At 37.1% G+C, this 27,479-nt stretch overlaps 2 protein-coding genes across 3 annotated transcripts in view; one reads left to right on the top strand and one right to left on the bottom strand.

Moving 5' to 3' along the window:
* Positions 1-6,463, bottom strand: part of LOC111143333 (glomulin, FKBP associated protein) — a 35,790-nt gene extending 29,327 nt beyond the window's left edge. Inside the window, exons 1-3 of one of the 2 annotated variants that reach the window (XM_022497005.1) lie at positions 6,204-6,463; positions 5,316-5,381; positions 4,782-4,907 (exon numbers count right to left, since the gene is read on the bottom strand). In XM_022497005.1, the coding sequence (XP_022352713.1) occupies positions 4,782-4,907; positions 5,316-5,354 (165 nt within the window). In that variant the 5' untranslated portion in view covers positions 5,355-5,381; positions 6,204-6,463. Of the gene's footprint in view, positions 1-4,781; positions 4,908-5,315; positions 5,382-6,203 lie in introns of those variants that run through there. The other variant, XM_022497007.1, reaches the window with a different exon arrangement.
* LOC111143332 (RNA polymerase II associated protein 2) overlaps positions 6,381-27,479 on the top strand; it is an 82,216-nt gene continuing 61,117 nt past the window's right edge. Inside the window, exons 1-6 of the mRNA XM_022497004.1 lie at positions 6,381-6,457; positions 7,130-7,175; positions 11,382-11,496; positions 14,769-14,867; positions 15,313-15,378; positions 18,100-18,188. Of these exons, the coding sequence (XP_022352712.1) occupies positions 6,385-6,457; positions 7,130-7,175; positions 11,382-11,496; positions 14,769-14,867; positions 15,313-15,378; positions 18,100-18,188 (488 nt within the window). The 5' untranslated portion in view covers positions 6,381-6,384. The remainder of the gene's footprint in view (positions 6,458-7,129; positions 7,176-11,381; positions 11,497-14,768; positions 14,868-15,312; positions 15,379-18,099; positions 18,189-27,479) is intronic.

The following is a 27,479-nucleotide window of genomic DNA, read 5'->3' on the forward strand; positions in this document are numbered from 1 at the left end:
TCTCACTGAGGAAAAGTGAATGGGCATTTACTTTAAATCAAGTAAGTTTAGTCTTTTAAACAGTTAATTTAGTCAATTTAAACAGTTCCTCTATTTCCAACAAGAGAGTTAATTTGTGAGCAAATACTTATTTTCATGGAAAATTTTGCTCTCCTGACTCATGAAGGAATCCATGCAATGCTCATGAACATTTTAAAGTTCCCTGGAAAATCTGTACATACGTTATGATTATGTAACTTATGTAAAAGAAGGGGATGCCACTTTATTTTCTCTCCTACATATAAGTTGCTTCTATTTTCAAAGATATTTCAGAATATTTACCACACAAGTAAAAGTTTATCTTTTTAAAAATTTTTTTTTTAATTTTTTTATTTATTTATTTGACAGAGAGAGAGAGAGAGAGAGAGAGATCACAAGTAGGCAGAGAAGCAGGCAGAGAGAGAGGAGGAAGCAGGCTCCCTGCTGAGCAGAAAGCCTGATGCGGGGCTTGATCTCAGGACCCTGAGATCATGACCTGAACCAAAGGCAGAGGCTTTAACCCACTGAGCCACCCAGGCGCCCTAAAGTTTATCTTTTTAATTAGTGATTCACATTCATGATCAAAACCACTGTTTTTGGAAATAGCAACAATATACTCCACTTCTCTGGCCTTTCTGTTTCAACTCTCCAGTATTTATCAAGAATATACTACTATATGTGAAGTACCTAAAATAGTCTAGTGCTTGGAATAAGGCAAGGTAAGATCTCCATCCTGATAGAGTTTACATTCTAGGTTCCCTCATAAAAACAAAAACAAAAACAAAACACACATCTAAGAAGATGACAATTAGGTACAATAACCCCAGACTCATAAAATAATCAAGGTAGAGTATAAGGTATAGCAGGAGAATTGTCACTTCCATCTAGGAAAGACAGGAAAGGCTTCCCCGAAGAGGCAATGGCTAAGCTAAGGCTTGTTAGGGAAATCGGTCAGGCATAAATGGGTGGGAAATACGTTTAAAGCTCTGAAACAGCAATGTGTAAAGTTGTAAGACTTAACATGTTCTAGAGAACTAGCAAAAGAATATGTTAGGGGACATGAACATATAGCTCACAAGAGGAAATACTGTTTATATTTTTGCTCATTTATCAGCTGGACATTTTAGCATCTGTCTTTATCAATCTGCATAAGCTCCCTACATGTTAATATTCCATTCTTGTATTTACAACAAATAATTTGGTTTTTTGGTTGTCCTTATTTTTTGTATAGCAAAATATACTTATTTTTCTTTGGTTTGTTTCCTACTGGCTATTAAGTCTAAATGGATTTCCTCTTTTAGAGATGCATAAACATTCATTTACATTTAAATATATATACACATTTCTTCTTATTCAGTATGATTAATGCTAAAAACATGAAAAAAGGAGCACCTGGGTGGCTCAGCTGTTAGGTGTTCAGGTCTGAATTTTGGCTCGGGTAGTGAGATGGAGCCTTATGAGATGGAGCCCTGTGTCAGGCTCTGCGCTCAGTGGGGAGTCTGCTTGTCCCTTTCCCTCTCCCCCACTCATATGCTTACACACATGCTCTCTCTCAAGTAAATAAAATCTTTAAAAAAAAAATGGCATAAAATGAAGACCTAAATTGATTTTTAAAAAATAAACAGCAAAACAACCACCCTTTTTTATCCAATGAGAAAGACAGTTGAGTTGTTCTCTTTAAATATTTTTATGCTAGTTATTTCCGCCTGGCACACTGTTCTCCCAGACAGCCCCATGGTTTATTTACACCCCTCCTTTTGTCAAATCTCTGCAATTTCACCTAGCATGGTACATCCCCCCAACTATGCTTTATTTTTCTCTATAGTATTTATCACTTTCTAACACACTATATATCAGGTAGCTACCTGTCTTCATTAGAATTTAAGATCCATATGGACAGTGATTTTTGTTTACTGCTCTATCTATTCCTGGCATCTAGACAAGGGCCTATTACAAAATAGGTGCTCCATACTCACAGGTAAAATGATGTCTATTATCTTAAAGTATAATAAACTACCCTTCCTCCAAAGATTTGATATTCTGTTCTGTTTTCTTCTATTGTTTGTGTGTGGCTAGACTTCTAATATTTAGGTCTTTAGATTTTATTTATTTATTGTCAGAATGAGGGAGAAAGAGAGAGCACAGTAGCAGGGGGAGGGGTAGGCAGAGGGAGAAACAGACTCCCTTTTCAGCAAGGAGCCTGATGTGGGACTCGATCCCAGGACCCTGGGATCACAACCTGAGCCGAAGGCAGATAATTAACTGACTGAGCCACCCAAGCATTCCTAATATTTAGGTCTTTAATCAGAAATTTATATTATGAGCTTATAAATTTTATGCCAAACTACTCTTATTCCACGATTATCTACTAAGACTATATTTGTTTTTTAAAACTTAACTAGCTCCTGTTAGACTCTACTTTTCCAACTAAGCCCTTCTTTCCCTTTCCATTGATGTACTTCTACCCTATAAGTGATTCTCTGAGAATAATTAACTATATTGGAAATTCCCAATTTGAGTAAGATTTTGCATATCTGAAATGAAAAACAAATAATTTTGATAAAATATTTTACAAATATTTCAGCGGCAAGGTATCTAGTCGTTATGTATATAATGAATAATTTTAAGGAAGGGGAATCAATACTATCCATAAACTATACCTTATATAGCTTAATATTATCTACAGAGTAAGATTATCCCCAAATGACAGATGAGAATGCCAAAAGTTTAGAGATTACTGACATACCTCAATATCAACTAAAATGTGGCAGAACCAGGAACTGCATATAAATCTGTCCAGCTCCAAAGCCCTTGCGTTTCCCACTATACCTATGGTTTTCAATGGGGGCAATTTTGTTCCGTGTCTACCAGGGACATTTGGCAATCTGGAGACAATTTTGATTGTCATTACGGAGTTGTGGGAGGTGGGGAGTGGGGGGTTTGCTACAAAATATCTTGAGTACTAATGTTGAGAAGCCCTGTTCTATAGGACAAACTATTCATACAGCCTTTTTTTTTTTTTTTAATTTACACAAAGTAGAGTAATAGTAAATCTTCATCGATTCTGACTGGCAAGAAAATGAAGTTGCAGTCAGTTTGAAACACTGTCTTATCAGTGTTTGAACCTGTGAATTTAGCAGACCACACATTACAAAAGTGATTCTCAAGCCAAGACAAACTTGCTATGCTTAAAAATATCACAATCACCTAATTTTCTTTTTTTTTGTTTTGTTTCAAATGTTTATTTAAATTCTACTTAACACAATCACCTAATTTTTTAAAAAGATTTATTTTTTTAGAGAGGGAGAGTGAGTGAGTGAGTGAATGGGTGGGGAGGGGAGAGTAGAGGGAGAGGGAGAATCTCCAGCAGACTCCCAGCTGAGCACAAAGCCCTGACACAGGGCTCAGTCCCACAACCCAGAGATCACGGTCAGGAGTCAGATGCTTAAGTGACTAAGCCACCCAAGTGCCTCAATCACCCAATTTCTAATAATGATGCACAAATCTGCACTTTAATCTCCTGTTTCTTGACTGACCTCCAAACGTTACTTTTCAACTGCCTGCTGCATCTTTAAATATTTCCAAAGTAAATTTACTTGCACTCCTTCAAGAAATTCTCTATTCTTAGATTACCCTTTTTCTGTTCAGGATATAATATATTATCTTCCTGGGGGCTAGAAACCCAGTCATCACAATCAATTAGTCCCTTGTAACACCCTAAAACTTCCTTGTAAGTGCTACACAGTGCTAACTGGAGTGGTTAAGAGCTCTGCAACCAGGCTGCAGAAGTCTGAACCCTAAATGTTACATAAAAACTGAGTTACTTCTGGACTAGTCACTTACCTTTCAGTGACTGTTTCCTTATCTACAAATGAATTTAACCGTACCTTATGGGATTCTGGGAAGCTAAATGAGTTAACAGATATAAAGCATTTAGGACAGCATCTAACACATGATAAATGTTTAACAAATATTAGCCATTATTAAATTTATTATTATTAGCTATAAGTAAGGTACTCTCAAAGGTTATCCTTTGAGAACACAATTGGGAGACATCAAGGAGTTAAAGAAAATATTAAATAATCATAGCTGTATGATATGATATCAGCAAGGCCATCTAGGTCTCCTCCTATTCTGATTCTACACACCCAAATATTATCTTTTCCTTTTATTTAAGATTTTATGTATTTACTTGAGAGAGAGAGAGAGGAAGAAGCAGATTCCCTGCTGAGCAAGGAGCCCCAAGCAGGACTCAATCCCAGGACCCCAGGATCATGACCTGAGCAGAAGGCAAACGCTTAACGGATCAAGCCACCCAGGCAACCCCCCCCCAAATATTATCCTACTTATTTGGTTTTCCATATTCATTTGGCTGAAGGAAGAGAATGTGCTGATCACCAAAAATGAGTATCTAGGTTTCCTGATACTTATAGTACTAAATGTAAATTAATAATCCAGATGCCACTTTTGATCCCTAAGCCAGCCATAATCCCTGCTCTTTTAAAGCATTTTACTTACACTTTAACTATCATTTATTTATTCTGCCTTCTTATTGCTAGTTGTTTACATACTTATCTCTTCCACCAGACTATAAGTACCTTCAAGTATGTGGATAGCCCTAATTCCTTTTTTGTTTTCTACTTTCTTACTGTAGAAATTTAATCCTTAAAAGTTTGGTGAATAAATAAGTGGACAAATAATAGTATCATGTAGCTGTTATCTCCTAGTAAAGACTAAGAAGTACTCATAAACATTGTACTTACCTTATTCTTTTCATTTTGAATAATTTCTAATAGCTGCTCTATATGCCCTTCATCTATGCATCTTTGGCCTGCTAACTGAAATAGGCCAAAATCTTCTTCTTTAAAGTCTTGTTCTTCTAGGATTTGCTGACAGAAACAGAATGAAGACAAACATGTTTTGGTGAATAAAAATTTAACAACTACTGATTTTATTCTCTCTCTGGAAAAAAAAAAGGAAATCTGTTTGAATTCTAGGTAAGTTGCACATAAGCATATGTGTAAAAATTAGGATAAGCCTAAAAAGTACTTTAATGAATGATCTTGAAATCCAGTCTGCCAAAAAATCCTACAATAAGGATTAATATTAAAAATTTAAAAGGTTAGACAAGTAGGTCATTTGGAGAAATAATCCAATCTGCCTTCCAGCCCTCCTGCTATTTATTCACAAGTCAAACAAAGCAAGGATTAAAGAAGATAAGTAATTTGAGTGACCCTAATTATAACTAAAAATAATCTGGTATTTAACTTTATGAAAAGAAAAAAAAAATTACTTACACATCTCGTTATTATGGATTGAAGCTCTTCCACAGCCATCCCTCGTTATTTTTCCTAGTTTTGATGCTGAAATATAAAAGTTAACTATCAGTGATACTAAAGTATTAATAAGTTATGTTTCATTATGATGAATTATTATTAAATACAGTAAGAAAAAATGTGAAGGTTTAATGCTGAAATATTTTTACAGAAAGCATCTTAGCCTAAGAAGTAAAAAATTTGCATCTTTTAAGTTTTCTAGATAACAGTTTTGAAAGACATTTGAAAAAAAAATCCTTTATGGTACGCCCCACAGGAGCGCAAATATGGACTAAGTAAATGGCTTTAAAAAGGCAAAGTATTTCTTTTCTGAAAAAATTTCTGAAAATAGTTCCTGAAGTCAATTCTAGTCATTAGGGAAGCAAAAAATTTTTTTCAGTGTCCCACTTCACAAAAATTGGAACCAATAAAATACATCCAGAGTGGGTGAAAGTTCAGATCAGATTCCTACCGCCCCAAGTGTGACCCGGACATTTTGCTGTAAGAGATGCAGTCCCCCAAATAATCCAGTTGGTGTAATCCCTGTATCGTAATGAGACGAAGCAACCAGCAGCCCTCAGGAGAGCACCGTTCCGTTCCCGCAGGCCATCGTTTGTCCCAGCGGGAAGACCCAGCCCCAGGCCCGCAGCGCGGGTACGGGTCAGCCGGGTCCTCACGGCCCGCGCTCCAGGGCGGCTAAAACTCCAGCGCGCGTGCGGACTGCATCCAAGGGAAGCCATTTCTCCCGATTCCTGCTCGCCTAGGCATTCGGGCCCCATGACCTCGCGGGGCTTTGCAGGCCGTGGCGCCGGGTCCTCCGCGGCTCACAGCTGGTTGCTATCCCGGCCCTCCCGGACTCCCAGGCGCGACCACTTACCGACCGACCTCTCGCTGTTTTCTGGGCCCTCCTCCACCTCCTCCCACCGCGCAGGCCTCTCTCCGGGCCCCGCCCCCGCCCCCGCCCCGCCGGCCCCGCCCCGCGCTACGCGAGGGGAGGCGGAGCTTCAAAGGGAGAAGCCAGCACCCGCCTGACCCTCAGACGACGCTTCCCATGGCAGACTCCGCCGGGCACGGTTCTTCCAACCTCAAGGCCCGGGTCCCCCGCGCCTCCCGAAACGCCGCAGGTAGGAAAATGGGCCTCTTCCCACGTTTGCACCCTGAGAACTGAGCCCTGCAGGGTTCCACACTAAGGCGGGCACACCGGAAAGACCGCTGCAGTAGTGGAGGTCCCTAGGGCGGAGAAGGCCGAGAGCGTCCCATCACCGGCCTGGGTCTTCTGGAAAAGACCTCCGGCCAAAGCCCCACCTCTTTACAGTAGTGTTCCAAGATTTTCCCCGGAATGGGCTGTCTCTGAGGGAAAGGGAGTAGAGGTGCGGGAGTCTAGAGCTGGCTTGCCAGAGTGGGCAAGTGACCAGGACAGCTCACCTTGGAGATGTACTGCTGCTTTGGTCCCCGGTTCCTCTGAGGTGTCACTCCCAGCCTCGGTCTTTCCCTGTGAGCGAACATTCGGGGGACAGAGACAGGTTGCCTCTAAAAGTATCCATATCTCAGATTTTCAGGAGGACGTAACTGTGCAGCTGTGGTACGTGAGAAAATAGAACCCCCAAGGAGATACATTTTAACCAAGAGAAATTCGGAAATAACACAAGCAAACTGAATTTCCTGCCCATTTCATTTGTTTTACACGTAGGATTGGAAAGTCATGTGTGGGGAAAAGAAAAAAAGGTCTGCAGTTTGAGTAGGAATCTGTCCTATAGTTTGTGTAGACTTGACCTACTATTTTATTATTATTGCAGGTGCTAAACAGACAAATGCCTTAAAACAAGAAGATGCTTCTAAAAGGTATGAGAACAACTTGGAAAACTGCATTAACATATCTGCTTGTCTCATGTTTAAAAACAATGGGTAATACCTTAGAAAAAATTATTATGGGAGAGAAGGGGAAGATCTGAGAAGCATTATAAATTCTCATACAGACTCATTATATCTCTCCACTCCAGGTTTTAAGAAAACTAAATCAAGACACTATTAGATTGCTGGTGAAGGAAGGAGTATCTGTAGAAAGTAAACATTCTTGAATTAACCAGGTACTCCTTTTCCACTTCTTAGGTATGCTTGCCTCTCATTACTTTATGTGCCAGAGACCCCAAGAAGCTCTTACTATTGTTTGTTTACATTGTGTCCATATTTTCAGCAAAAAGTCCTATTCTGTTTCTTGGCCTTTCCTAAAAAGGCTAGATTTATCTCCTGTAACAAAAAAGTTTCTAGAATAGGAGTAGTCTCTGAAAATGTTTAAAATACATATGTCTGTGGTTTATCCTTTAAAAAAAAAAAAAGATGTATTTATTTTAGAGAGAGGGTGAGTGTAAGTGTTGGGGGGTTGGGGAGGGACAGAAGGAGAGAAAGAGAATCTCAAGCAGACTTTCCACTGAGCACAGATCCCGATTTAGGTCTTGATCTCACACCCTGAGATCATGACCTGAGCTGTAATTAAGAGTCAGTGTTTAACCACCTGAGACCCCCAGGCACCTCTGTGATTTCTCCTTTATCAGGCAGATACTGGCTTTCATTTGCTCACTCTTTCCAAAATTATTTACCAAATGTGAGCTATGCCAGACCTGTGTTAGGCCCTGAGGATATGGTTTTGAGCAGAATAAACACAGTTCCTTTCTAGTGGAACAGAGAAATACCAATTAAATTATCACAACTGAATCCATAGTTACATACTATTGTAAGTACTGTAACGGAAAAGACCATGATGTTATCAGGTGGAAATAAGAGGAGTTCAAATTAGCTGGGGATTATCAGGGAAAGACTTCTCCAAGGAAGTAATAAGCTGAGATCTGAAGCTAAGTAGGCATTAACCAGAGAGTCCTGAGGAGAGACCTCCACCCAGAGATATAAAGACCCTGAAAGAAGAAAAAGCTTAACAAGTTCAAAGAAAGGAAGGATACTGGGTAGTGTATGGCATTTTGAGCAAGGGAAGAAATGAACATAGGAAAAACTTAGACAGGATTCTATTCATGTAGTATCTGGTGGGCTGTGGTGATAAATTTAGATTTTCTAATTAAGAGAGTGATGGAATTTAAGTTAAAAAAATTTTTTAAAGACTTTATTTATTTACTTGACACAGAGAGATCACAAGTAGGCAGAGAGTCAGGCAGAGGGTGGGAGGGAGCTGAGCAGAGAACCGTATGTGGAGCTCCATCCCAGGACCCTGAGATCATGACCTGAGCAGAAGGCAGAGGCTTAACCCACTGAGCCACCCAGGCACCCAGTTTAAAAATTTAAGATGTTAGGAATGGTGGTCATCTAGTAATGGAGAAATTGGATGTATTTGAGATCTGGTGGGTTTTTGTTTTTTGTGTTTTTTTTTTGAAGATTCATTTATCAGAGAGGGAGAATGCACATGAGTGGAAGGTGCAGAGGGAGAGGGAGAGAGAATCGCAAGCTGATACCACCTGAGTGAGGAGTCTGAGGAGGGGCTCAATCCCATGACACTGACATCACGAACTGAGTGGAAACCAAGAGTCAGACACTTAACTGACTGTACCATCCAAGCGCCCCTTGCGATCTGTTTTAGAGAATATTTCCCTGTGGAGCATCATGATTATACTAACTTGGTTTTATGGTACACTGCAAGAGTAAAGTTAATATTGATAATGATGGTAATTTGCAATGTTCCTCAATAGTGATCTGACCACAAACCCAAGGAGTTCTTATTTTATTCTGAGCAGTATAGTGTGGGAAGTATAAATACACTGAGATGTATTGTGAACAGATTATCCAACATGATGAAACAATTAAAAATCCATGGAGGTAGGTAACCAAATAGTTGTTGAAGGGAGTGATCCTTTATAAATCTATGCCAACTGAAAAATACTTCTACATTCAATCCAACCAAATACTATTAAGCCAGAAATTAAGGAACTTTGCCAAAATACAAAATAATTCTACTGTTTTCACTAAGTTTTTTATTTAAAAATGTTATTAACATGTAATGGGTTTATTGTTACTATTATTATAATGCATTAATAAGTGCTTTAAATTTTTCTCATTTTTTTAAAAGATTTTATTTATTTATTTGACAGACAGAGATCACAAGTAGGCAGAGAGGCAGGCAGAGAGAGAGGGGGAAGCAGGCTCCCTGCTGAGCAGAGAGCCTGATGCGGGGCTCGATCCCAGGACCCTGGGATCATGACCTGAGCTGAAGGCAGAGACTTTAACCCACTGAGCCACCCAGGCGCCCCTAAACTTTTCTCATTTTTAATCCAAGTATTACAAATATCAATACAGATAAGCCACATAAGCCAAAGTTATAATTTTAAGAGTGTGAAGGAATGCTGAGACCAAAGAATTTGAGAACCACTGCTATACACCATACTACCTGTCATCATTTAGGAGAGAGGGCAGCAGCGAGATAGGGCTGTTCATGGGAAGCAGCTCTAGGCATCAGTTAAGAGTGAGTGTGACTCTTACTTCGGGTTGACGTAGTTAATACTTTGAGTCAGCAATTCCTTAGTGCAAGTTGTAGACTGATCCTAGTACCTGGCATAGCTTTTATTGGTGGGCAGCAATATGAGAAAAATAAAATAATGTTTTTCATAAAACCAAATACATTTAATATAAAGAACTTTTTTTCATCTGTATTCATGTCTTTTATACTTCTTCGATGTAAGAATGGCCTTTATGAAATCGTAGGAGAACAGTTGTTAGTTGCAAATTTCTTCTTGTTTTAATGTCCCTATTTGGCAAAAGAAAGAGTTGTCAATCCTGTGTCATCCTTCTTTTTTGTAGAATATTATTAATACATATTATATTGTTTTTGTAGAATATTATTTTTCTAGGCAAGAAATTAGAGTCTAAAGTCTTGAGAGTCAATGAAAGTAGGGAGAAAAAAAATGAATATAGATCCAGATATAGAGCCACATCAAAGCCCAAGAGACTGGCTGAGGTAGTTCTGGTAGGAAAGTAGAAACCAGTGCAGGATAGGACAAATAAGTTACCAAGATGGTAAGTATGTTTGGTCCTATGGCAAGGACTCTCAACCCTTTTGCACATTAGGATTATCTGGAGCACTTTTAAGAAAACACCAGTAACTAGGCCCCATCCTCAGATATTTTGCTTGAGTTAGCCTGTACTAGGACCTAGGCATAATATCTTTAAAAGAAATCTCCTTAGATGATCCTAATGTGTAGCTAGGATTGAGAACCATTCTCCTAGAGCCATTGTCTGATCAGGTAGCCTCTGCTTTTATGTTCCATGATGTGTAGGGGCCAGCAAAGGCTGACGGTCCTGTTGGTACCAGGGCAAGGACCAGCCCTTATAGGAAGATTGTTTTCCTAAACTACATTGTCATGTCAATATCATTTTTTAATAAGACTTAATAACAAAAGTAAGTAAACACTTCTTTGCAAATAGGACTCTATCTAGTCAACTGGGCTATCATTAACTTTTGAGACTTGACACAAATACATTTTTACTTATAAGAACAGCTGAAGTCGTATTTTTCCTCTCTAATCTTTCTGATTTCTAAGGATTTCAAAGGAAAAGTCCATCTTTAGGTGCACATAGGAGTGTGAGGAGTATAAACACTAACTGGCAAAAAGATTTCACCTCATTTTCTTCCTTGTGCTCTAAGTCTGGGAAATCAAATAATCCTATTATTGTGGCAGACTTCTATGTGTTAATACTTTGAAAAGTATTGGATCAAAAGTAACAATACAAATTTAAAAAGCAAAATAGCACATTATGTTTGTGATATGTTCTAAGAAAATTGGCTATGATAAAACATAAGTAGAATAACTTTTAAATTTTTTTTTTTAATATTTTATTCATTGATTTGAGAGAGAGAGAAAGAGAGCAAGCGCGTGCATAAGCAAGGGGAGAGGCAAGAGGAGAAGCAGATTCCCCCGAGCTGGGAGCCGGATGCTCAATCCCAGGACCTGGAGATCCTGACCTGAGCCAAACACAGATGCTTAACCATCTGAGCCACCCAGGTGCCCCAAACGTTTAAATTTTAAATAATTTTTTGTTTTTTAATTTTAGGAGAGCAGAACTAGAAGCAGCTGTGAGAAAGAAAATTGAATTTGAGAGAAAAGCTCTACATATCGTTGAGCAGCTTTTAGAAGAGGATATTACAGAAGAATTCCTAAGGGAATGCGTATGTGTTAATTTGGGAAATTATGACATTTGTAGTATTAGATCTTTAAATCTATGCAGTCTGACACTTCCTTATATTATAAAAATCTTTGAATCTGTTCTCAGTCATTAGATGCAGGTAGCATGCTGTATAATTCATGCATTTTAAAATAATCACCTATTATGCATTCCTTGTTGTATAACTTTAAAATACACTAATGAAAAATAACATACATATTTTACCCCTTAATAGTAGTTCTTTAAATAGGTCAGCTAATCTCACTTGATTTTCATCACTTTGCTCTAATTATCCTAATGTTATTTCCCATACTCTGTGTGTTGTCCTATTTTAATAACAGAAAGTTATTATTTTTTTTAAATTTCTTAATTTTTTAATAAATATATTAGCCCCAGGGGTACAGGTCTGTGAATCTCCAGGTTTACACACTTCACAGCACTCACCATAGCACATACCCTCCCCAATGTCCATAACCCCACCACCCTCTCCATACCCCCCTCCCCTGGTCACCCTCAGTTTGTTTTGTGACAGTAAGAGTCTCTTATGGTTTGTCTCCCTCCTGATCAATTCTTGTTTCATTCTTTTCCTACCCCCCCAACCCCCATGTTGCATCTCTACTTCCTCATATCAGGGAGATCATATGATAGTTGTCTTTCTCTGATTGACTTATTTCGCTAAGCATAATACCCTCTAGTTCCATCCATGTCGTTGCAAATGGCAAGATTTCATTTCTTTTGATGGCTGCATAGTATTCCATTGTGTATATATATACCACATCTTCTTTATCCATTCATCTGTTGATGGACATCTAGGTTCTTTCCATAGTTTGGCTATTGTGGACATTGCTGCTATAAACATTCGGGTGCATGTGCCCCTTCAGATCACTATGTTTGTATCTTTAGGGTAAATACCCAGTAGTGCAATTGCTGGGTCATAAGGTAGTTCTACTTTCAACTTTTTGAGGAACCCCCATGCTGTTTTCCAGAGTGGTTGCACCAGCTTGCATTCCCACCAACAGTGTAGGAGGGTTCCCCTTTCTCTGCATCCTCGCCAGCATCTGTCATTTCCTGACTTGTTAATTTTAGCCTTTCTGACTGGTGTGAGGTGGTATCTCATTGTGGTTTTGATTTGTATTTCCCTGATGTCGAGTGATGTGGAGCACTGTTTCATGAGTCTGTTGGCCATCTGTGTCCTCTGCCTATTTCTTGATTGGATTATTTGTTCTTTGGGTGTTGAGTTTGATAAGTTCTTTATAGATTTTGGATACTAGCCTTTTATCTGATATGTCGTTTGCAAATATCTTCTCCCATTCTGTCAGTTGTCTTTTGGTTTTGTTAACTGTTTCTTTGCTGTGCAAAAGCTTTTGATCTCGATGAAGTCCCAATAGTTCATTTTTGCCCTTGCTTCTCTTGCCTTTGGCGATGTTCCTAGGAAGAAGTTGCTGCGGCTGAGGTCGAAGAGGTTGCTGCCTATGTTCTCCTCAAGGATTTTGATAGATTCCTTTCTTACATTGAGGTCCTTCATCCATTTTGAGTCTGTTTTCGTGTGTGGTGTAAGGAAATGATCCAATTTCATTTTTCTGCATGTGGCTGTCCAATTTTCCCAGCACCATTTGTTGAAGAGGCTGTCTTTTTTCCATTGAACGTTCTTTCCTGCTTTGTCATAGACTAGTTGACCATAGAGTTGAGGGTCTATTTCTGGGCTCTCTATTCTGTTCCATTGATCTATGTGTCTGTTTTTGTGCCAGTACCATACTATCTTGATGATGACAGCTTTGTAATAGAGCTTGAAGTCGGAGTTGTGATGCCACCAACTTTGGCTTTCTTTTTCAATATTCCTTTGGCTATTTGAGGTCTTTTCTGGTTCCATATAAATTTTAGAATTATTTGTTCCATTTCTTTGAAAAAAATGGATGGGATTTTGATAGGGATTGCATTAAATGTGTAGATTGCTTTGGGAAACGTAGACATTTTCACAATATTTATTCTTCCAATCCATGAGCATGGAACATTTTTTCATTTCTTTGTGTCTTCCTCAATTTCAGAAAGTTATTATTTGTTAATGTAGTTCTATTAGTGTTGATATTTTAAAAACCTGGAATATAGATCATTTTTTATTTAACACATAATGAGAATTATAATTTGCATTAAAAGTTTTTTTTCTTTTAATAGCTCTATTGCAATAAAATTTTGAATGAAAATTTCTGTTATATCCTCATAATCTTTAAGAGAAAAAAGAAAAGGAAAATTAAAACTCAGCTTCCATTGCAAAAATAATTATCAGTGTAGCTCAGAGATTTTCCTAAACAAGAGGAATATAAATAGGATTTTTTTGTATGATGTTATGTTAGTCACCATACACTTCATCATTAGATTTTGATGTAGTATTCCATGATTTATTGTTTGCATATTAACACCCAGTGCTCCATGCAATCTCTCCCCTCCTTAAAACCCATCACCAGGCTCACCTATTCCCCCACGAATAGGATAATATTTAAATCGATATAGGTAACTACATCAGAATCTGCATGCATGATGACACTAAAGACAAAGACAAACCAGAAATGCTTCATTTGAAACAAATATCTTGTATTATTCTTAGTAAAAAGTATTTTAGCCTCTGGGAAAACAGAAAAACTTGTTCAAAAATGATCTCACAATTATGAAATAATTATGAGTTGAGATTTGAACATGAAGATATATCAAGGGGAAATATTTGGTGTCTGCTTATAACCACCTCATCAGTTTCCTGTACAGTTTTCCAGAAGCTGGAAGATTTTGTACAAAAACTTGTCAGGAGTCACAATGACACCTTTGACATACTTTGTTTTTTAAGATAGTTCTTTAAAAACATGTAAATTTTATTTTATTCTACATGGTTTATTTTTTAAATAATACATTTTTTAAATAAAATAAACTTTACAGTGGTTTGCTTTGGAATAGCAATCACTATTGCACACCACTTCTTTCTCCTGCCTCAGAATTATTTCATGAACTGTATATCTACAAAGATAGATATACAAAAATATAGTCTATTGGCAGAAGTCTTTTCAGGTTGTTGTTGTTTTTTAATAGCTAACATTTTTGAGTGCTTACTATGTGTTAAATGCTTTTCTAAGTGTATTTCTTTTCTTTTCTTCTCTGATTCTAATATCATACTTGTGAGATAGATCTATTATCCCTGTGTTTTCAGATGAAATCAGTGAGGCTTAGAGAGCTGATAAATGAACTTGTCCAATAATCTAGTGGGGCATTGCCCCTCTCATTTCATTATAGGGGAAGTTCATCACACCAGCTCACTACAGCGATGTCGTGGATGAACGTTCTATTATTAAACTCTGCGGTTATCCCTTATGTCAGAAGAAACTAGGAGCTGTAAGTAATGAATTTTTTTAAATAGAAGCTTAAATTTTTTTTTTTTTTTTTTTTTTTAAGATTTTATTTGTCAGAGAGAGAGAGAGAGAGATCACAAGTAGGCCGAGAGGCAGGCAGAGGCAGAGGGAGAAGCAGGTTCCCTGCTGAGCAAGGAGCCCGATGCGGGACTCGATCCCAGGACGCTGGGATCATGACCTGAGCCGAAGGCAGCCGCTTAACCAACTGAGCCACCCAGGCGTCCCAGAAGCTTAAATTTTTTTATATTTAACAAATACTTTGTAGATAAGACAAGAAATGAAACTGAGGCCATGAACTAATGACATGAGTTAGCTAAAGATATGATATGTAGATGATTTAATCTAGTAATCTAGTAACATAAAGTTTATATTTATTACTTGAATTCTTCTTAAGCTATACTTTCTTTTTTTTTTTTTTTTTTTTTTAGGTACCAAAACAGAAATATAAAATTTCCACCAAAACCAATAAAGTCTATGATATTACTGAAAGAAAGGTAAGCTTAAAGGCTAGTCTCAATGTGGCAGTTATTTTTTAATATATTAAATGGAATTCTAAAAAGAATTGTTTGAAAAGTTTGCCTTTTAGGAAGTAGCCACGTTAAAAGTTTATTTGGAAATATTTCATTCAAGGTGTTAGTAAAAATTGCTTGTACTTTAATTAATACTTGAACATTTAAAAATTAAAAAGGGACCTGGGTGGCTCAGTCAGTTAAGCATCCGACTCTTGATTTCAGCTCAAGTCATGATCCTAAGGTAGTGGGATTAAGTCCTGCATCTGGCTCCCACACTAAGCGTGGAGTTGGCTTGGGATTCTCTCCCTTTCTTCTCTTCCTCTCTGCACCCTCCCTTCCTGTTCATATTCTCTTACTGTCATTCTCTAAAAATAAAATAAAATTTAAATAAAATAAGAACTAGAAGTGCATAACAGCACAAATTCAGGCAAGTAAATCATGGAACAGAATAGAGAGCCAGATGCATACTCACCACATGGGTGGACACTATGTGTGACAACAGAAATACTGTAGATCGGTGGAGAAAGTATGGATTTTTCAGTAAATAGTACTGGCACAAATAGTTATCCAAATGGAAAAACTGAAAATTAATCCCTGTTTCAGTAAGATTTAAATTTAAAAGATACGCTTTTCAAAGAGAATATGGGAAGGTATCTTTATAAACTTGGAAGAGAGAATTTCTTAAATAAGATAGATAATTACAGACCATAGAGGAAAAATTGGTAAGTTTTTCTACATTAAAATTAAAAACACCTGTGGGGTGCCTGGGTGTCTCAATTGTTAAGCATCTGCCATTGGCTCAGGTCATGATCCCGAGGTCCTGGGATTGAGGCCCGTATCAGGCTCCCTGCTCAACACTCTCCCTCTCTCCCACTCCCCCTGCTTGTGATCTCTCTCTCACTGTGTCTCTCTTTGTCAAATAAATAAAATCTTAAAAAAAAAAAATTAAAAACATTTTGCTTATCAGAAGTTTCCAACAAAGGGTGAAAAAATAAGCTATAAATCAGAAGGAGGTGTAATTCCCACTGACCACCGATTCATAACCAGGGAAAGACAGAAAACTTTGTAGAATTTTTTTTTTCTTTGAAAGAGAGTGAACAAGTCAGGGTGGGGGGGCCAGGCAATAGAAGAGGGAGAAAGAATCTCATGCTGAGCATGAAGTCGTGACATGGGACTCCCATCTCACAACCCTGAGACCATGACCTGAGCCCAAATCAAGAGTCAGATGTTTAATTGACTGAGCAACCCAGGTACCCCTAGAAAATTTTATAGGAGCTTGATAATGAATATATGAAAAGATGTTCAACCTTATTAGTAATCCAGAAATAAATGAAAACACATTGATTTACATTTTCACAGCCCCCAAATTAGCAAAATATATTATAAAAATCTGACAATATCAGACACTCTTTATACTACTGGTTAAATAGAATTGCATCCTTTTTGAGAAATTGGTATTATCTAGTAACGTGAAGTCCCCACATTTTTTATGGCCAAGCCTTTCTATTCTTTGGTGTATATTTTAAGGAATTCCTTGCCCGTTTGTACAACTGTGTATGTATATCAACATTCCTAGTTGGATTAACGAAATATGCCACATAATTAGAATGGAATATTATTCATCCTTTTTTTTTTTTTTAAGATTTTTTAATTTATTTATTGTCAGAAAGAGAGCACAAGCAGGCAGAGTCGCAGGCAGAGGCAGAGAGAGAAAGCAGGCTCCCTGCTGGACAAGGAGCCTGATGCGGGACTTGATCCCAGGACCCGGGATGCACTGAGCCTAAGCCAGCGGCTTAACCAACTGAGCCACCCAGGCGTCCCTATTCATCCTTTTAAAGGAAGGAAATTCTGACACATGCTACAACATGAATGTACTTTGAGACATTATGCTAAGTGAAATAAGCCTGCACAAAAGGACGAATATTAAATGATTCGACTTATATGAGATAACTAGAGTGTTGAATTTTATAGTTACAGAAGTAGAATGGTGATAGTTTGAAGAAGCAGAAATGGGGAGATATTGTTTAGTGGTACAGAGTTTCATTTTGTAAGATGAAACGCATTCTAGAGATGGATGATAGTGATGGTTGTACTACAGTGAGAAGGTATTTAGTGCCACTGAACTATAACACTTAAAAATGGTTAAGATGGTAAATTATGTGTATTTTACCAGTTTTTTTAATTTTAAAAATTCTTGAAAAAAATTTATAAGCACAATGTAGTGATAGCTGAAAAGTTAGAAACAGCTCAACATTCTTAAACAATAAAGGTGATATACAGTAGATTGTAATACCGAATACAAATATATGAGCTACATCTACATGAATCTGAAAAATATAACATGGAACAAAAAACCCAGAAAACATAGCAGTATAGTTATATTTAGACAAAGTTTAGAATTAGGCAAAACTGAATGGTATCTTTTGTAGGTATGTGTATACAGATAGCAAAACTAAAGGGAAGCAAGGGAATGAGGAACACAGAATTCATGATAGTGGTTACTTCTAGGGAATATGGAAAGTGACACTATCTGGGATAGACATATGCAGAGCTTCAAAGGTACTATACATTATTTCTTACCTTGGCTGGTGGATTCATGGATTTTCATTATTTTCTTTGAACTATATGTTTATGATTTCTGTACATAAGTTGTGTTGTACTATAAGAAAAAATAATTTGCTAATTTAAAAATGTTCCTTTCAGTGTTTTTGCAGCAATTTTTGTTATAAAGCATCTAAGTTTTTTGAAGCACAAATTCCAAAAACTCCAGTATGGGTTCGAGAAGAGGAAAGGTAATTTAAATCATTATATATACGTTTGTTGATACATTACTTTTTGAAATATGTAGAGAGTAATCCTAGTTTTCTGTAGAATGTTACCATTGCACACATTTTAATTGTGGGGAAATGGTTATATTTTAAGTATAGTTATTAAGGATTTTACACTTAAAATCAGAAAATTAATAAATATAAATATTGTTTCTTAGCTGTTTTAGCTTTAATCCCAAAACCTGAACTTTGCTTTCTGCTATGCCAGTTATTTCTATTAATCCTATTAATATAATAATCCTAGAGTAAGAATGTTAAAGTTTTCCAGTAGATACTAGATCTCAGGATCCAACTGAACTGACTTTGTTGTTAGAAAACTGTATGTACTAAAAAACAAAACAAAAAACCTGTGTACTAAAGTTACTAATTTACTCAGTCTTTATCAAAAATTAGTACAATATTTTATAAATTTAAAGAAATCCAATATAGGGGCCCCTGGGTGGCTCAGTGGGTTAAAGCCCCTGCCTTCGGCTCAGGTCATGATCCCAGGGTCCCGGGATCGAGCCCTGCATCGGGCTCTCTGCTCAGCAGGGAGCCTGCTTCCTCCTCTCTCTCTCTGCCTGCTTCTCTGCTTACTTGTAATCTCTGTCTGTCAAATAAATAAATAAAATCTTTAAAAAAAAAATCCAATATAATTTTAAGCAAAAACATATATGAACATTCCTAGAGTTTTGCCTCTTGGGAAATGCTTAAACATTTACAATATTTTAGTTGCTGAATTTGAGAGGAAATTTATTATTGAGGGGCAAATGCCATAATACAGAAAAGGTAACAAAAATTGTTGCATAATTGAACCATATTATCCAATTTCAAACAGGCTTAAATGAAATAATGTCCCAAATAATTCATGTTTCATAGAGAATATTGCAACACAAGGCATGTGGTAAAAGAATATCAATGCTATAAAACTTAATGACATAAATGTAATGAGACCCAAGTTAATTAAAGATCTTTGCCTTAAGAAAAGCTTATTAAAGTCTTATCTGATGCACAAGGTATTATGAAACCACTGTAGTTTGAACTAGAATCATTTGTACCAAGGGACAGTCTCTTTGTTGGCTGACACCTTTGCCTGCAGATCCTGCTGTGTGGTTTAGAATAGGTCAAGGAATGCCTGGGTGGCTTAGTTGGTTAAGCATCTGACTCTTGATTTCGGCTTAGTTTTTATGTTAGGGTTGTGAGATTGAGCACTGAGTGGAGCTGTGTTGGGCTCAGCACTCAGCATGGAGTCTACTTAAGGTTCTCTCCCTTTCCCCCTCCCTCAGCGCCCCCCCCCCCCGTCTTGTTCACTCTCTCTCTCTGAAAAAAAAAGAGATTTTGTAAAACATACCACCATATAGCCTTTGTGAAGTGAATTACACACAATGAAGACTAAATTGTTCACTATTTCTCCACCAGCTTGACTTTTTTATTTGGAAGATAAAGGATTATGGCATTGTCCAAGGTGACTGGGAACCTAAGAGCACCTTATTTACTATCACTTTTTTTTCTTTTTAAGATTTTATTTATTTGAGAGAGCATGAGAGGGGGAGGGTTAGAGGGAGAAGCAGACTCCCTGCCGAGCAGGGAGCCCAATGCAGGACTTGATCCCAGGACTCAAGGATCGTGACCTGAGCCAAAAGTAGTCGATTAACCAACTGAACCACCCAGGCGCCTACTTTTTTTTCTTTCTTAACATTTCTTTCAGCAGAGCTGCTCATCGCCTCCTTAGTCTTATGACAGCTACGTATTCTGTTCTTCAGCTGTTAAAACCAGCGTGTCCTTAAGTTATCCTTAACGTTGTTTCCAGTGATATCTTTTCTACTTGTTAAATTCAGCCATCCTCATATCTGCTTTAAAATCATTTACCAAACCAGCCTTTCTGTCATCTTTATATTCTTCAGATATAATTATTGGTACTTCCTTCAGCTAATTTAAAACAGTTCTTCCCTCTTTTTTCCTAAAATCTTATTCTGTGTTCAGAATGCCCACCTTTTCCCAGAATATGAAACTCTGTCACTTTATATTTGTGGTTCTTGAAATTCTACTTTATATCCCCTTCCCTACCTCACTAAAAAAGAAAGATGAAAATGGCCTTGGTTTCCTTAATCTAAACAAGTCAACTTAGTTTATATTCAGTGTGCGTAGTACGTGCTTAGTATACGACAATCTACCCACACCTGTACGAGCGCATACACACTTATGAAACCAAATCTGTGAATTTATGAGACTGACGCGCTGCCTACTACTCTAAGGAGGCACCTCAAATCTGTGAATTTAAATGGAAATGTTAATGGGATGGCATAACAAGTACACAGGTGAAAAAAATTGTATTCTAATGGGGATAAGTACTGGGGAACCTTCAAATGCTTTTGAACAAATTTGATCTGACATTGATGTACAAGATGAATTGGGGGAGAAAAAATCATAATTAAAGAGCTGAAAAGGGGGTGCCTGGGTGGTTCAGTGGGTTAAGGCTCTGCCTTCAGCTCAGGTCATGGTCTCAGGGTCCTGGGACCCAGCCTTTCTGCTCAGCAGGGAGCCTGCTTCCCCCTCTCTCTCTGCCTGCCTCTCTGCCTATTTGTGATCTCTGTCAAATTAATAAAAATCTTTAAAAAAAAAAAAAGCTGAAAGGTCCGTAGAGACAAATTAACCCAACATCTTTATCAAACGAGCTCAGAAAGATTAAATGTATTTATTTTTTAAGCTAATGATAGGGTCTGAACAATGCCAGGAATACATTGACTGGAAGTAACCAGTGAGTAATCTATAAATAGACAGTTGTCACAATGTACATAGTGTAACTGTAGCCCTTATTTATGTATGATACTTGTCAGTACATAGCCATATTAGTATCTTTTATATCTGCATGCATAATTTATAAGTTCTTATGGGCAAGCAGTATGTCAGTTTATTTCATGAATCCACTAGAGGTCACTGTGTCTTCAGAGAATGTTTGATATTTTTAAGTGTTCTAATGATAAGAATTCTAGAATTCAAAAAAAAAAAAATTAAAAAAAAATTAAAAAAAAAAGAATTCTAGAATTCAGTGTTCTTTTCAAAAGCCTTTCTACCTGTTGCACATCTAAGCTCTACAGAAACGTGATTTTTAAAGAAAGTCTTCATAAACGGTATGGGGTATAATATTCAGATCCTCTCTTCTTTAAAGGGAAAAATTGTTCCTTTTAAATGGCAGCATTTATTTTTATTTTTATTAGCTGAAAATGTCATCATAATAAATTACATCACCATCATAATTAAATCACAATGTAATTATTTTATTATTTTATTAATAATAATTATCAAATAATAATAATAAATTTTAGATTTTTAAAAATTAAGAGCAAATTTTAAAATCCAAAGAATTGAATATTGCAATGACTTCCAAAATTTTTTACTATGAATATATTTTACAATATGATCCAATGCATACATATAACTGAAACAAAATTTTATGAAATGACATTTATCCTTACAACACAAAAAGCCTCTGATACTTTTTTAAAGTATCTGTTGCTCTTTTTTAAATGAGCTACTCTGTTGCTTTTTTAAAATGCTGGTGGTAACCCACTTAATTGGTTGAGTTTGATCCACAGTGGGTTTTTTTGTTTTTGTTTTTTTAAAGATTTTATTTGTTTATTTGACAGATCACAAGCAGGCAGAGAGGAAGGGAAGCAGGCTCCCCACTTGAGCAGAAAGCCTGATGCGGGCCCTCTTTCCCAGGACCCTGGGATCATGACCTGAGCCGAAAGCAGAGGCTTTAACCCACTGAGCCACCCAGGCGCCCCCTGATCCACAGTTTTAAGAGTACTATTTTGTTATATCTAGTTTAGGTTTTTAGTTGTGTTACTGTTAGAAAGTCTGTTATCAACACTAAGCCTCAGTTTCCTCATTTGCAAAGTAGAAAGTAGCATTTAATCTCTCAGTTCCCTTTAGTTCTAACCTTTTCCAGTTCTGAGTCAGTCACTGCCACTGTAGTGAAACTTTGCTGGATAGGAAATATCTTACTTATAAAAGTGATGAAAATTAGAACTATCAGCATAAGACTAGGGAAAGTTATACTATCTTTAGGGAAGTCTGTTTCATTCAAGAATTTAGAATAAAAGGTACTGACTTAAATAATTTGAACTCCTCAGTCTGTAAAGATGAAGGTTGTTAAAGTATTGGATCAAAAATTTTCAATTATGAAGAAAAACAGGAGTATTTTATAGAGTGTCCAGAACAAATTTTGAAGTTGATATCTTCAGGGACACTGCGATCTTGCACACTATTTGGAAATAGAATTTTGAATTTAACTTAGTATAGTCTTTCTTATATTGCTGTGAAAGCTAATATAAATTTCCTTAGCAGATACCAAATACTGAAATCTGTAGTGTCTTTTAACATCTCTAAGATATTATTTTATATTATAGAAAGCTCACTACCTCATTGGTAGATATGTATAGAAAGATTTAAGAAAGATTTAGACAAATTCATGAATTTTAGCTTCATACTTCTCTTGAGGCTTTGGAGTCAGAAGGGGCCTTAGAGATTTTCTACTTTCTCATTTTTATTATTAAGGTATGAAAAAATATCTGGAGTATAGCTTTAATGTCATGGAGAATAGCAGTGCTTCTCACAAAATGTCTCCTGATGCCGTGTCAGAGACAGAACATTGACCTAGATGGGCTGGGTCATGACGCAGTATGATACTTCTCATGTTGTGAGTTAGAAATTTTTCACCTACTTGGTGGCCAGAAACAGACCACATACACTTGTGTTCCTCTGAGACAGCATGCTCATTTAGTCATAGAGTTACACTTAGAAATCCTGTTTTGTTTGACTGTAGGCTCTGACAGGTTTTAGAAGTTTCTTTGTAACCTAAAAAATCAGAAGTTAAAACTAAGAAGAAAGGACAAACATTGAGAATCAAATTATGGTTTAAAAGGTAAAATTAGGGTGAATGGTTAATGCTGACAGAGCTAAAAGCGCCATCATGTGGCCCAGAGTAGGGGATTTTCACACATGCTTCTTGGCAATAAACAGTATAATCTCAGAGGTGCGGAAGCCAAAAACCTCTGCAGAACAACTTCTATAACCTCTTCCTGAACAGCTACTTCTGTTGCTTGGTATACAGAATAAAAACTTTCTGAAAGAGGTTTTAACATGTCTCAGATTATATTTGGAAAATTTCCACCACAGAGGGCAATTGTAGCCTGCTACTTCTGTTGGTTCATGTTTAATAAACATATTCTGACCGGCATGAACATATACATCTATATGCATACATTCACAGGTTTTTTGGCACAAGTAATTTCTAATTTTAGATTTCTTTTTGCTAGTTACAGTTAATCACCTAATTTATACTTCAGTGGAAATAATACGAAGTATTTATAAAGAACCAGTTTGAACGTACTCTTTAACAAGATTATTTTTGTTTTTTAAGTTCAGCTTATGTGAGTTAGATTGAGAATTATCTCTGGGGCAACATAAACTTTGAAGGGAATGAAAGGTACATAGAGTAAAAAGAGAGATGACACTTAAGAAAAAGCTTTTGAATTTCATTCATCTAGGGATAAAAAAGAAAGCAACATGGTGCCTCATTCTTTCTAAAGCTCTGTAGCAAAACAAATTGAAGTTTTACACTGAACCTTTCTTTTAATACCTCATTAAACTCAAGTCTAATTTACTTTAGGGTCATGTATCATTCTCCATTTTATAGACTGGGAATCAGGGAGATGATTAAGGCTACTCATCGAGTATCTAGAAACTATGTTCCATATAGTTCCCTTTACCTGAAGTCAGAAAAAATGAAACAAAGGAGAGGAAAATAGTAGCTTGTGAAGTATATTGAGTTCCTATGAGAGAGGTTAAGCAAAGGTATACCCTCACAACTTTGAGTCTTTTTTCTGAGTTCAATTAGGGGTAGCGTGTTGTAGAAAGAGCGTGGACTTTGAAAAACCCAAATTCGAATCCTAGGTTTACTAGTTAATTAGTTAACCTCTCAAAGCTTCAGATTCCTCATTTTTAAAAATAAAGTCATAAGTTATGTGGGGATTAATGAAGTAATGTAAAAACCAGTTAGCAGAAAATATGGGAAGATGAAAAAGCCCTGGAGATGGAGGGTGGTGATAGTTGTACAATAGTATGTATGTACTTAATGCCCCTGAACTGTAACTAACTGGTTTAAATGGCAAATTTTATGTAATGTGTATTATACCACAAAGAACCCTATCTACCTTATGGTAGGCACTTAGTATATTCTCATTTTCCCCTTGCCTTTAGAGATTTTCTCTTAATTCTTAGTGTTTTTCCTCAAAAGATGTCGTTGTATAGCTGGATATTTCTCATAAAACTATCTTAAATTATATTCATGATTTAGAATGTTTACATTTTGATTACCCCTTCATTCAACCATTAGACCTATTCTTATATGGGCTGTTCTGCCTCCAAGATCTTGAAATAAGAGCTTCCCGTTTCTCACCACAGCCTCTATCTCATCTACAGCTATCACTCTTGATTGTGCTTTGTGACCTCATTTTGACCTCCTGTCTCTATCTTAGCTCTGTTTCAGGTTGGCCAGACCCTCATTAAATTAGTTTTCTTGGGCACTGAGGTCAGCAGTTACAGTCTTGTCCTTTCAAACAATCCCAGATTCTTTCTCCCTTAACCTTCTACCATGCCTACTTTCCCAAGCTTCACTCATTCTTTTTTTCTGTGCTTTATTGGATAAAGTTCTCACATGCTTAAATAAGCTGTCTCCTTTAGCACTTTAGTGCTTTAGATAAGCTGTCTCATTTAATTCAGTCTTTAGAAGATCTCTGGGAAATATTGTTACCCATTTCATGGGTGATGGAACTGAGGCTCACAGAAATTTAGTGACTCACTCAGGAACACTTGGCTCATATATACAGATTCGGAAGTTAAACCCAGATCTGTCTGGTACCAATGCCTGCTGTCTCTTCATTCCTCTGGCCCGGTTCCAGTTTATTCTATGTAGTCTCACTTGTGTGCTCCCATGGTTGTTTTGTTTGTTTCTTATCGGCTATCCGATACCTTCAGAACTTCTCTTCTTAAACTTTGAACCCAATCCCCAACTCACAGTAGATAATTTTACCTACTGCTTAACTGAAAGGATTGAGTGCATTTGGCAGAATCTCCTTCAGCACTGTTATCTTCTTACGCTTTCTCATTTCTCTGCCTCATTGCTAATACAGTACTTTTTCTCTGTTACTGATTCTTTTCTCACCGAGGCTTGCTTCATGATTTATTCCTGTTTTCTTCCTCTTTCAAACTCTCCTTTCATACTGATTATTTTTCTTCTACTTTAGAAAGGATGGTGGGAGGGATCCTGAAAAATATCCATTAGATTTAGCATTTCTATGGTAATTGGTGATCTTAGCAAGAGCCTTATCAGTAGAGTAATGCCTACAGATTCCAGGGGGCAGAGGGTTGATGACTGAATAGGAGATGTGGGATTGAAAACCAGTGCAGACCTTAAAGAAAGCTTAAAATGAGAAATGGAGGGGGGCTGCATGATCAAAGGAAGGGTTTGCGTTTTGTAAAGTTAGATTTAAGTATGAGAACACCCTAAAAGGAAAGAAGAAAAAAAAAGAGAGGTTTATGAAGTAAAACATCAGATCCACAGATTAGCTTTTATAATACAAACTGTATCAAATCTTTATAGACCCAACTGAATCCAAGGCTTTTCCTTTGCTCAACAAGAAATTTTTATTTCTTTTTTAATTTCTTGTAGCAGCTCATGTGTATTTCATCATAGTTGTCACATAGTCTCTTGAATTACATGATGCAAAATGTAGTTAAGAGCCCTGCTCTCTTGGTTTGATTCATGGCTTTACTATTACCGCTATGTGATTTTGTACTAATTGCTGATTCTTTTAGTACTCAAGTCTTTTTATCTGTAATGTGAGGATAATAGTAGTAACTACTCATTCTTATGAGGATTAACTTTGTAAAGCTCTTAGAACAGCCATTTTCCTCCTACTAAATTGTAACATCCTTAAGAATAGGAATCTATTCTTTATATTACTTAGTATGCCCAGCATAATTCATACATATAATAGTTCAGAATTTTATATTTGAAGAATGATGGAATATACTCTGCTTTTGCAGGTTAGCTATTGAGTATAAGAATTCCAGTTGAGAATCACTGGCTACACATACTTTCTTCCCTATAGTGATACTCAGATCCCAGTGTAGGACCAAATGCCAGACAGCTGCAAGGTACTGAACCTTGACAATTTTAGCCCAGAAGACTTGGGTGGGGATGTGGGATAGGAAAAATGAGAGAACTACAAGTGGAAGTGGGAGGATGTAGTCAACAGGCAATAAAACTCTCTGTTGTGAAAGTTGGCATATTATTTTGGCCAAAAATGCTCTTAATGGGAGTTATAAATAACGCTTGGAGCAGTCAAGGCTAGTCACCATCCAAGTAGTGTCTTTTGCTTTGAGGAAGACCAAACCAAGATAGCTTCTATGACTAGACTTTTAGTGAGTGGGAAGAAGTAGGGTAAACAGGATAATTTGGATGATTGGGAAAGGTTAGCCTCAATTGGCTGAGGAACTAAGGAAGAAACAAAAATAGATTACATTTTTACTCTCAGGCAGCCCACTGCCCATTACCTTGTTTTGCCCTTCCTTCTAAACTTTTCATTGTTGGTCTTGGGGAATTCCTGAACTGCAGGGGAATTCTCTAGAGCAGGGATGGCAAATACTGATTTCATCCCTTATGCCTTCTTTTTTTTTTTTTTCAAAGATTTTATTTATTTATTTGAGAGAGAGACAGTGAGAGAGAGCATGAGCAAGGAGAAGGTCAGAGAGAGAAGCAGACTCCCCGTGGAGCTGGGAGCCCGATGTGGGACTCGATCCTGGGACTCCGGGATCATGACCTGAGCCGAAGGCAGTCGTCCAACCAACTGAGCCACCCAGGCGTCCCCCCTTATGCCTTCTGATGTGAGGTACTGAGAAGGAATTTAGTAGGAAAGAATGCCTTGATCTAGTAGTGCCTCCCATAACATAAGGAGAAGATTGGTGAGAGAGCCCATTCCCTTCAGTGCCTCTGGTGCTTAAGGCTGACCAAAGAAGACTGGATTATCTAGATAATATTATATGGTTGATGTTGTTATGTTTAATTATATAGAAAAATACTTGCAACTCTGACATTTTTTGATTGGCAGCCTTTCAAGGTTCAGATGACCTCTGGTTCCATCTGTCCATTTAATTTGACTTTTTAAAATTGCAACCCTATTTTGTCCTTTAAATGGGATTAATACTCAA

Source organism: Enhydra lutris, unplaced genomic scaffold (genome assembly GCF_002288905.1).
Source record: "Enhydra lutris kenyoni isolate GAN:26980312 unplaced genomic scaffold, ASM228890v2 scaffoldscaffold9, whole genome shotgun sequence".
NCBI lineage: Eukaryota > Metazoa > Chordata > Mammalia > Carnivora > Mustelidae > Enhydra > Enhydra lutris.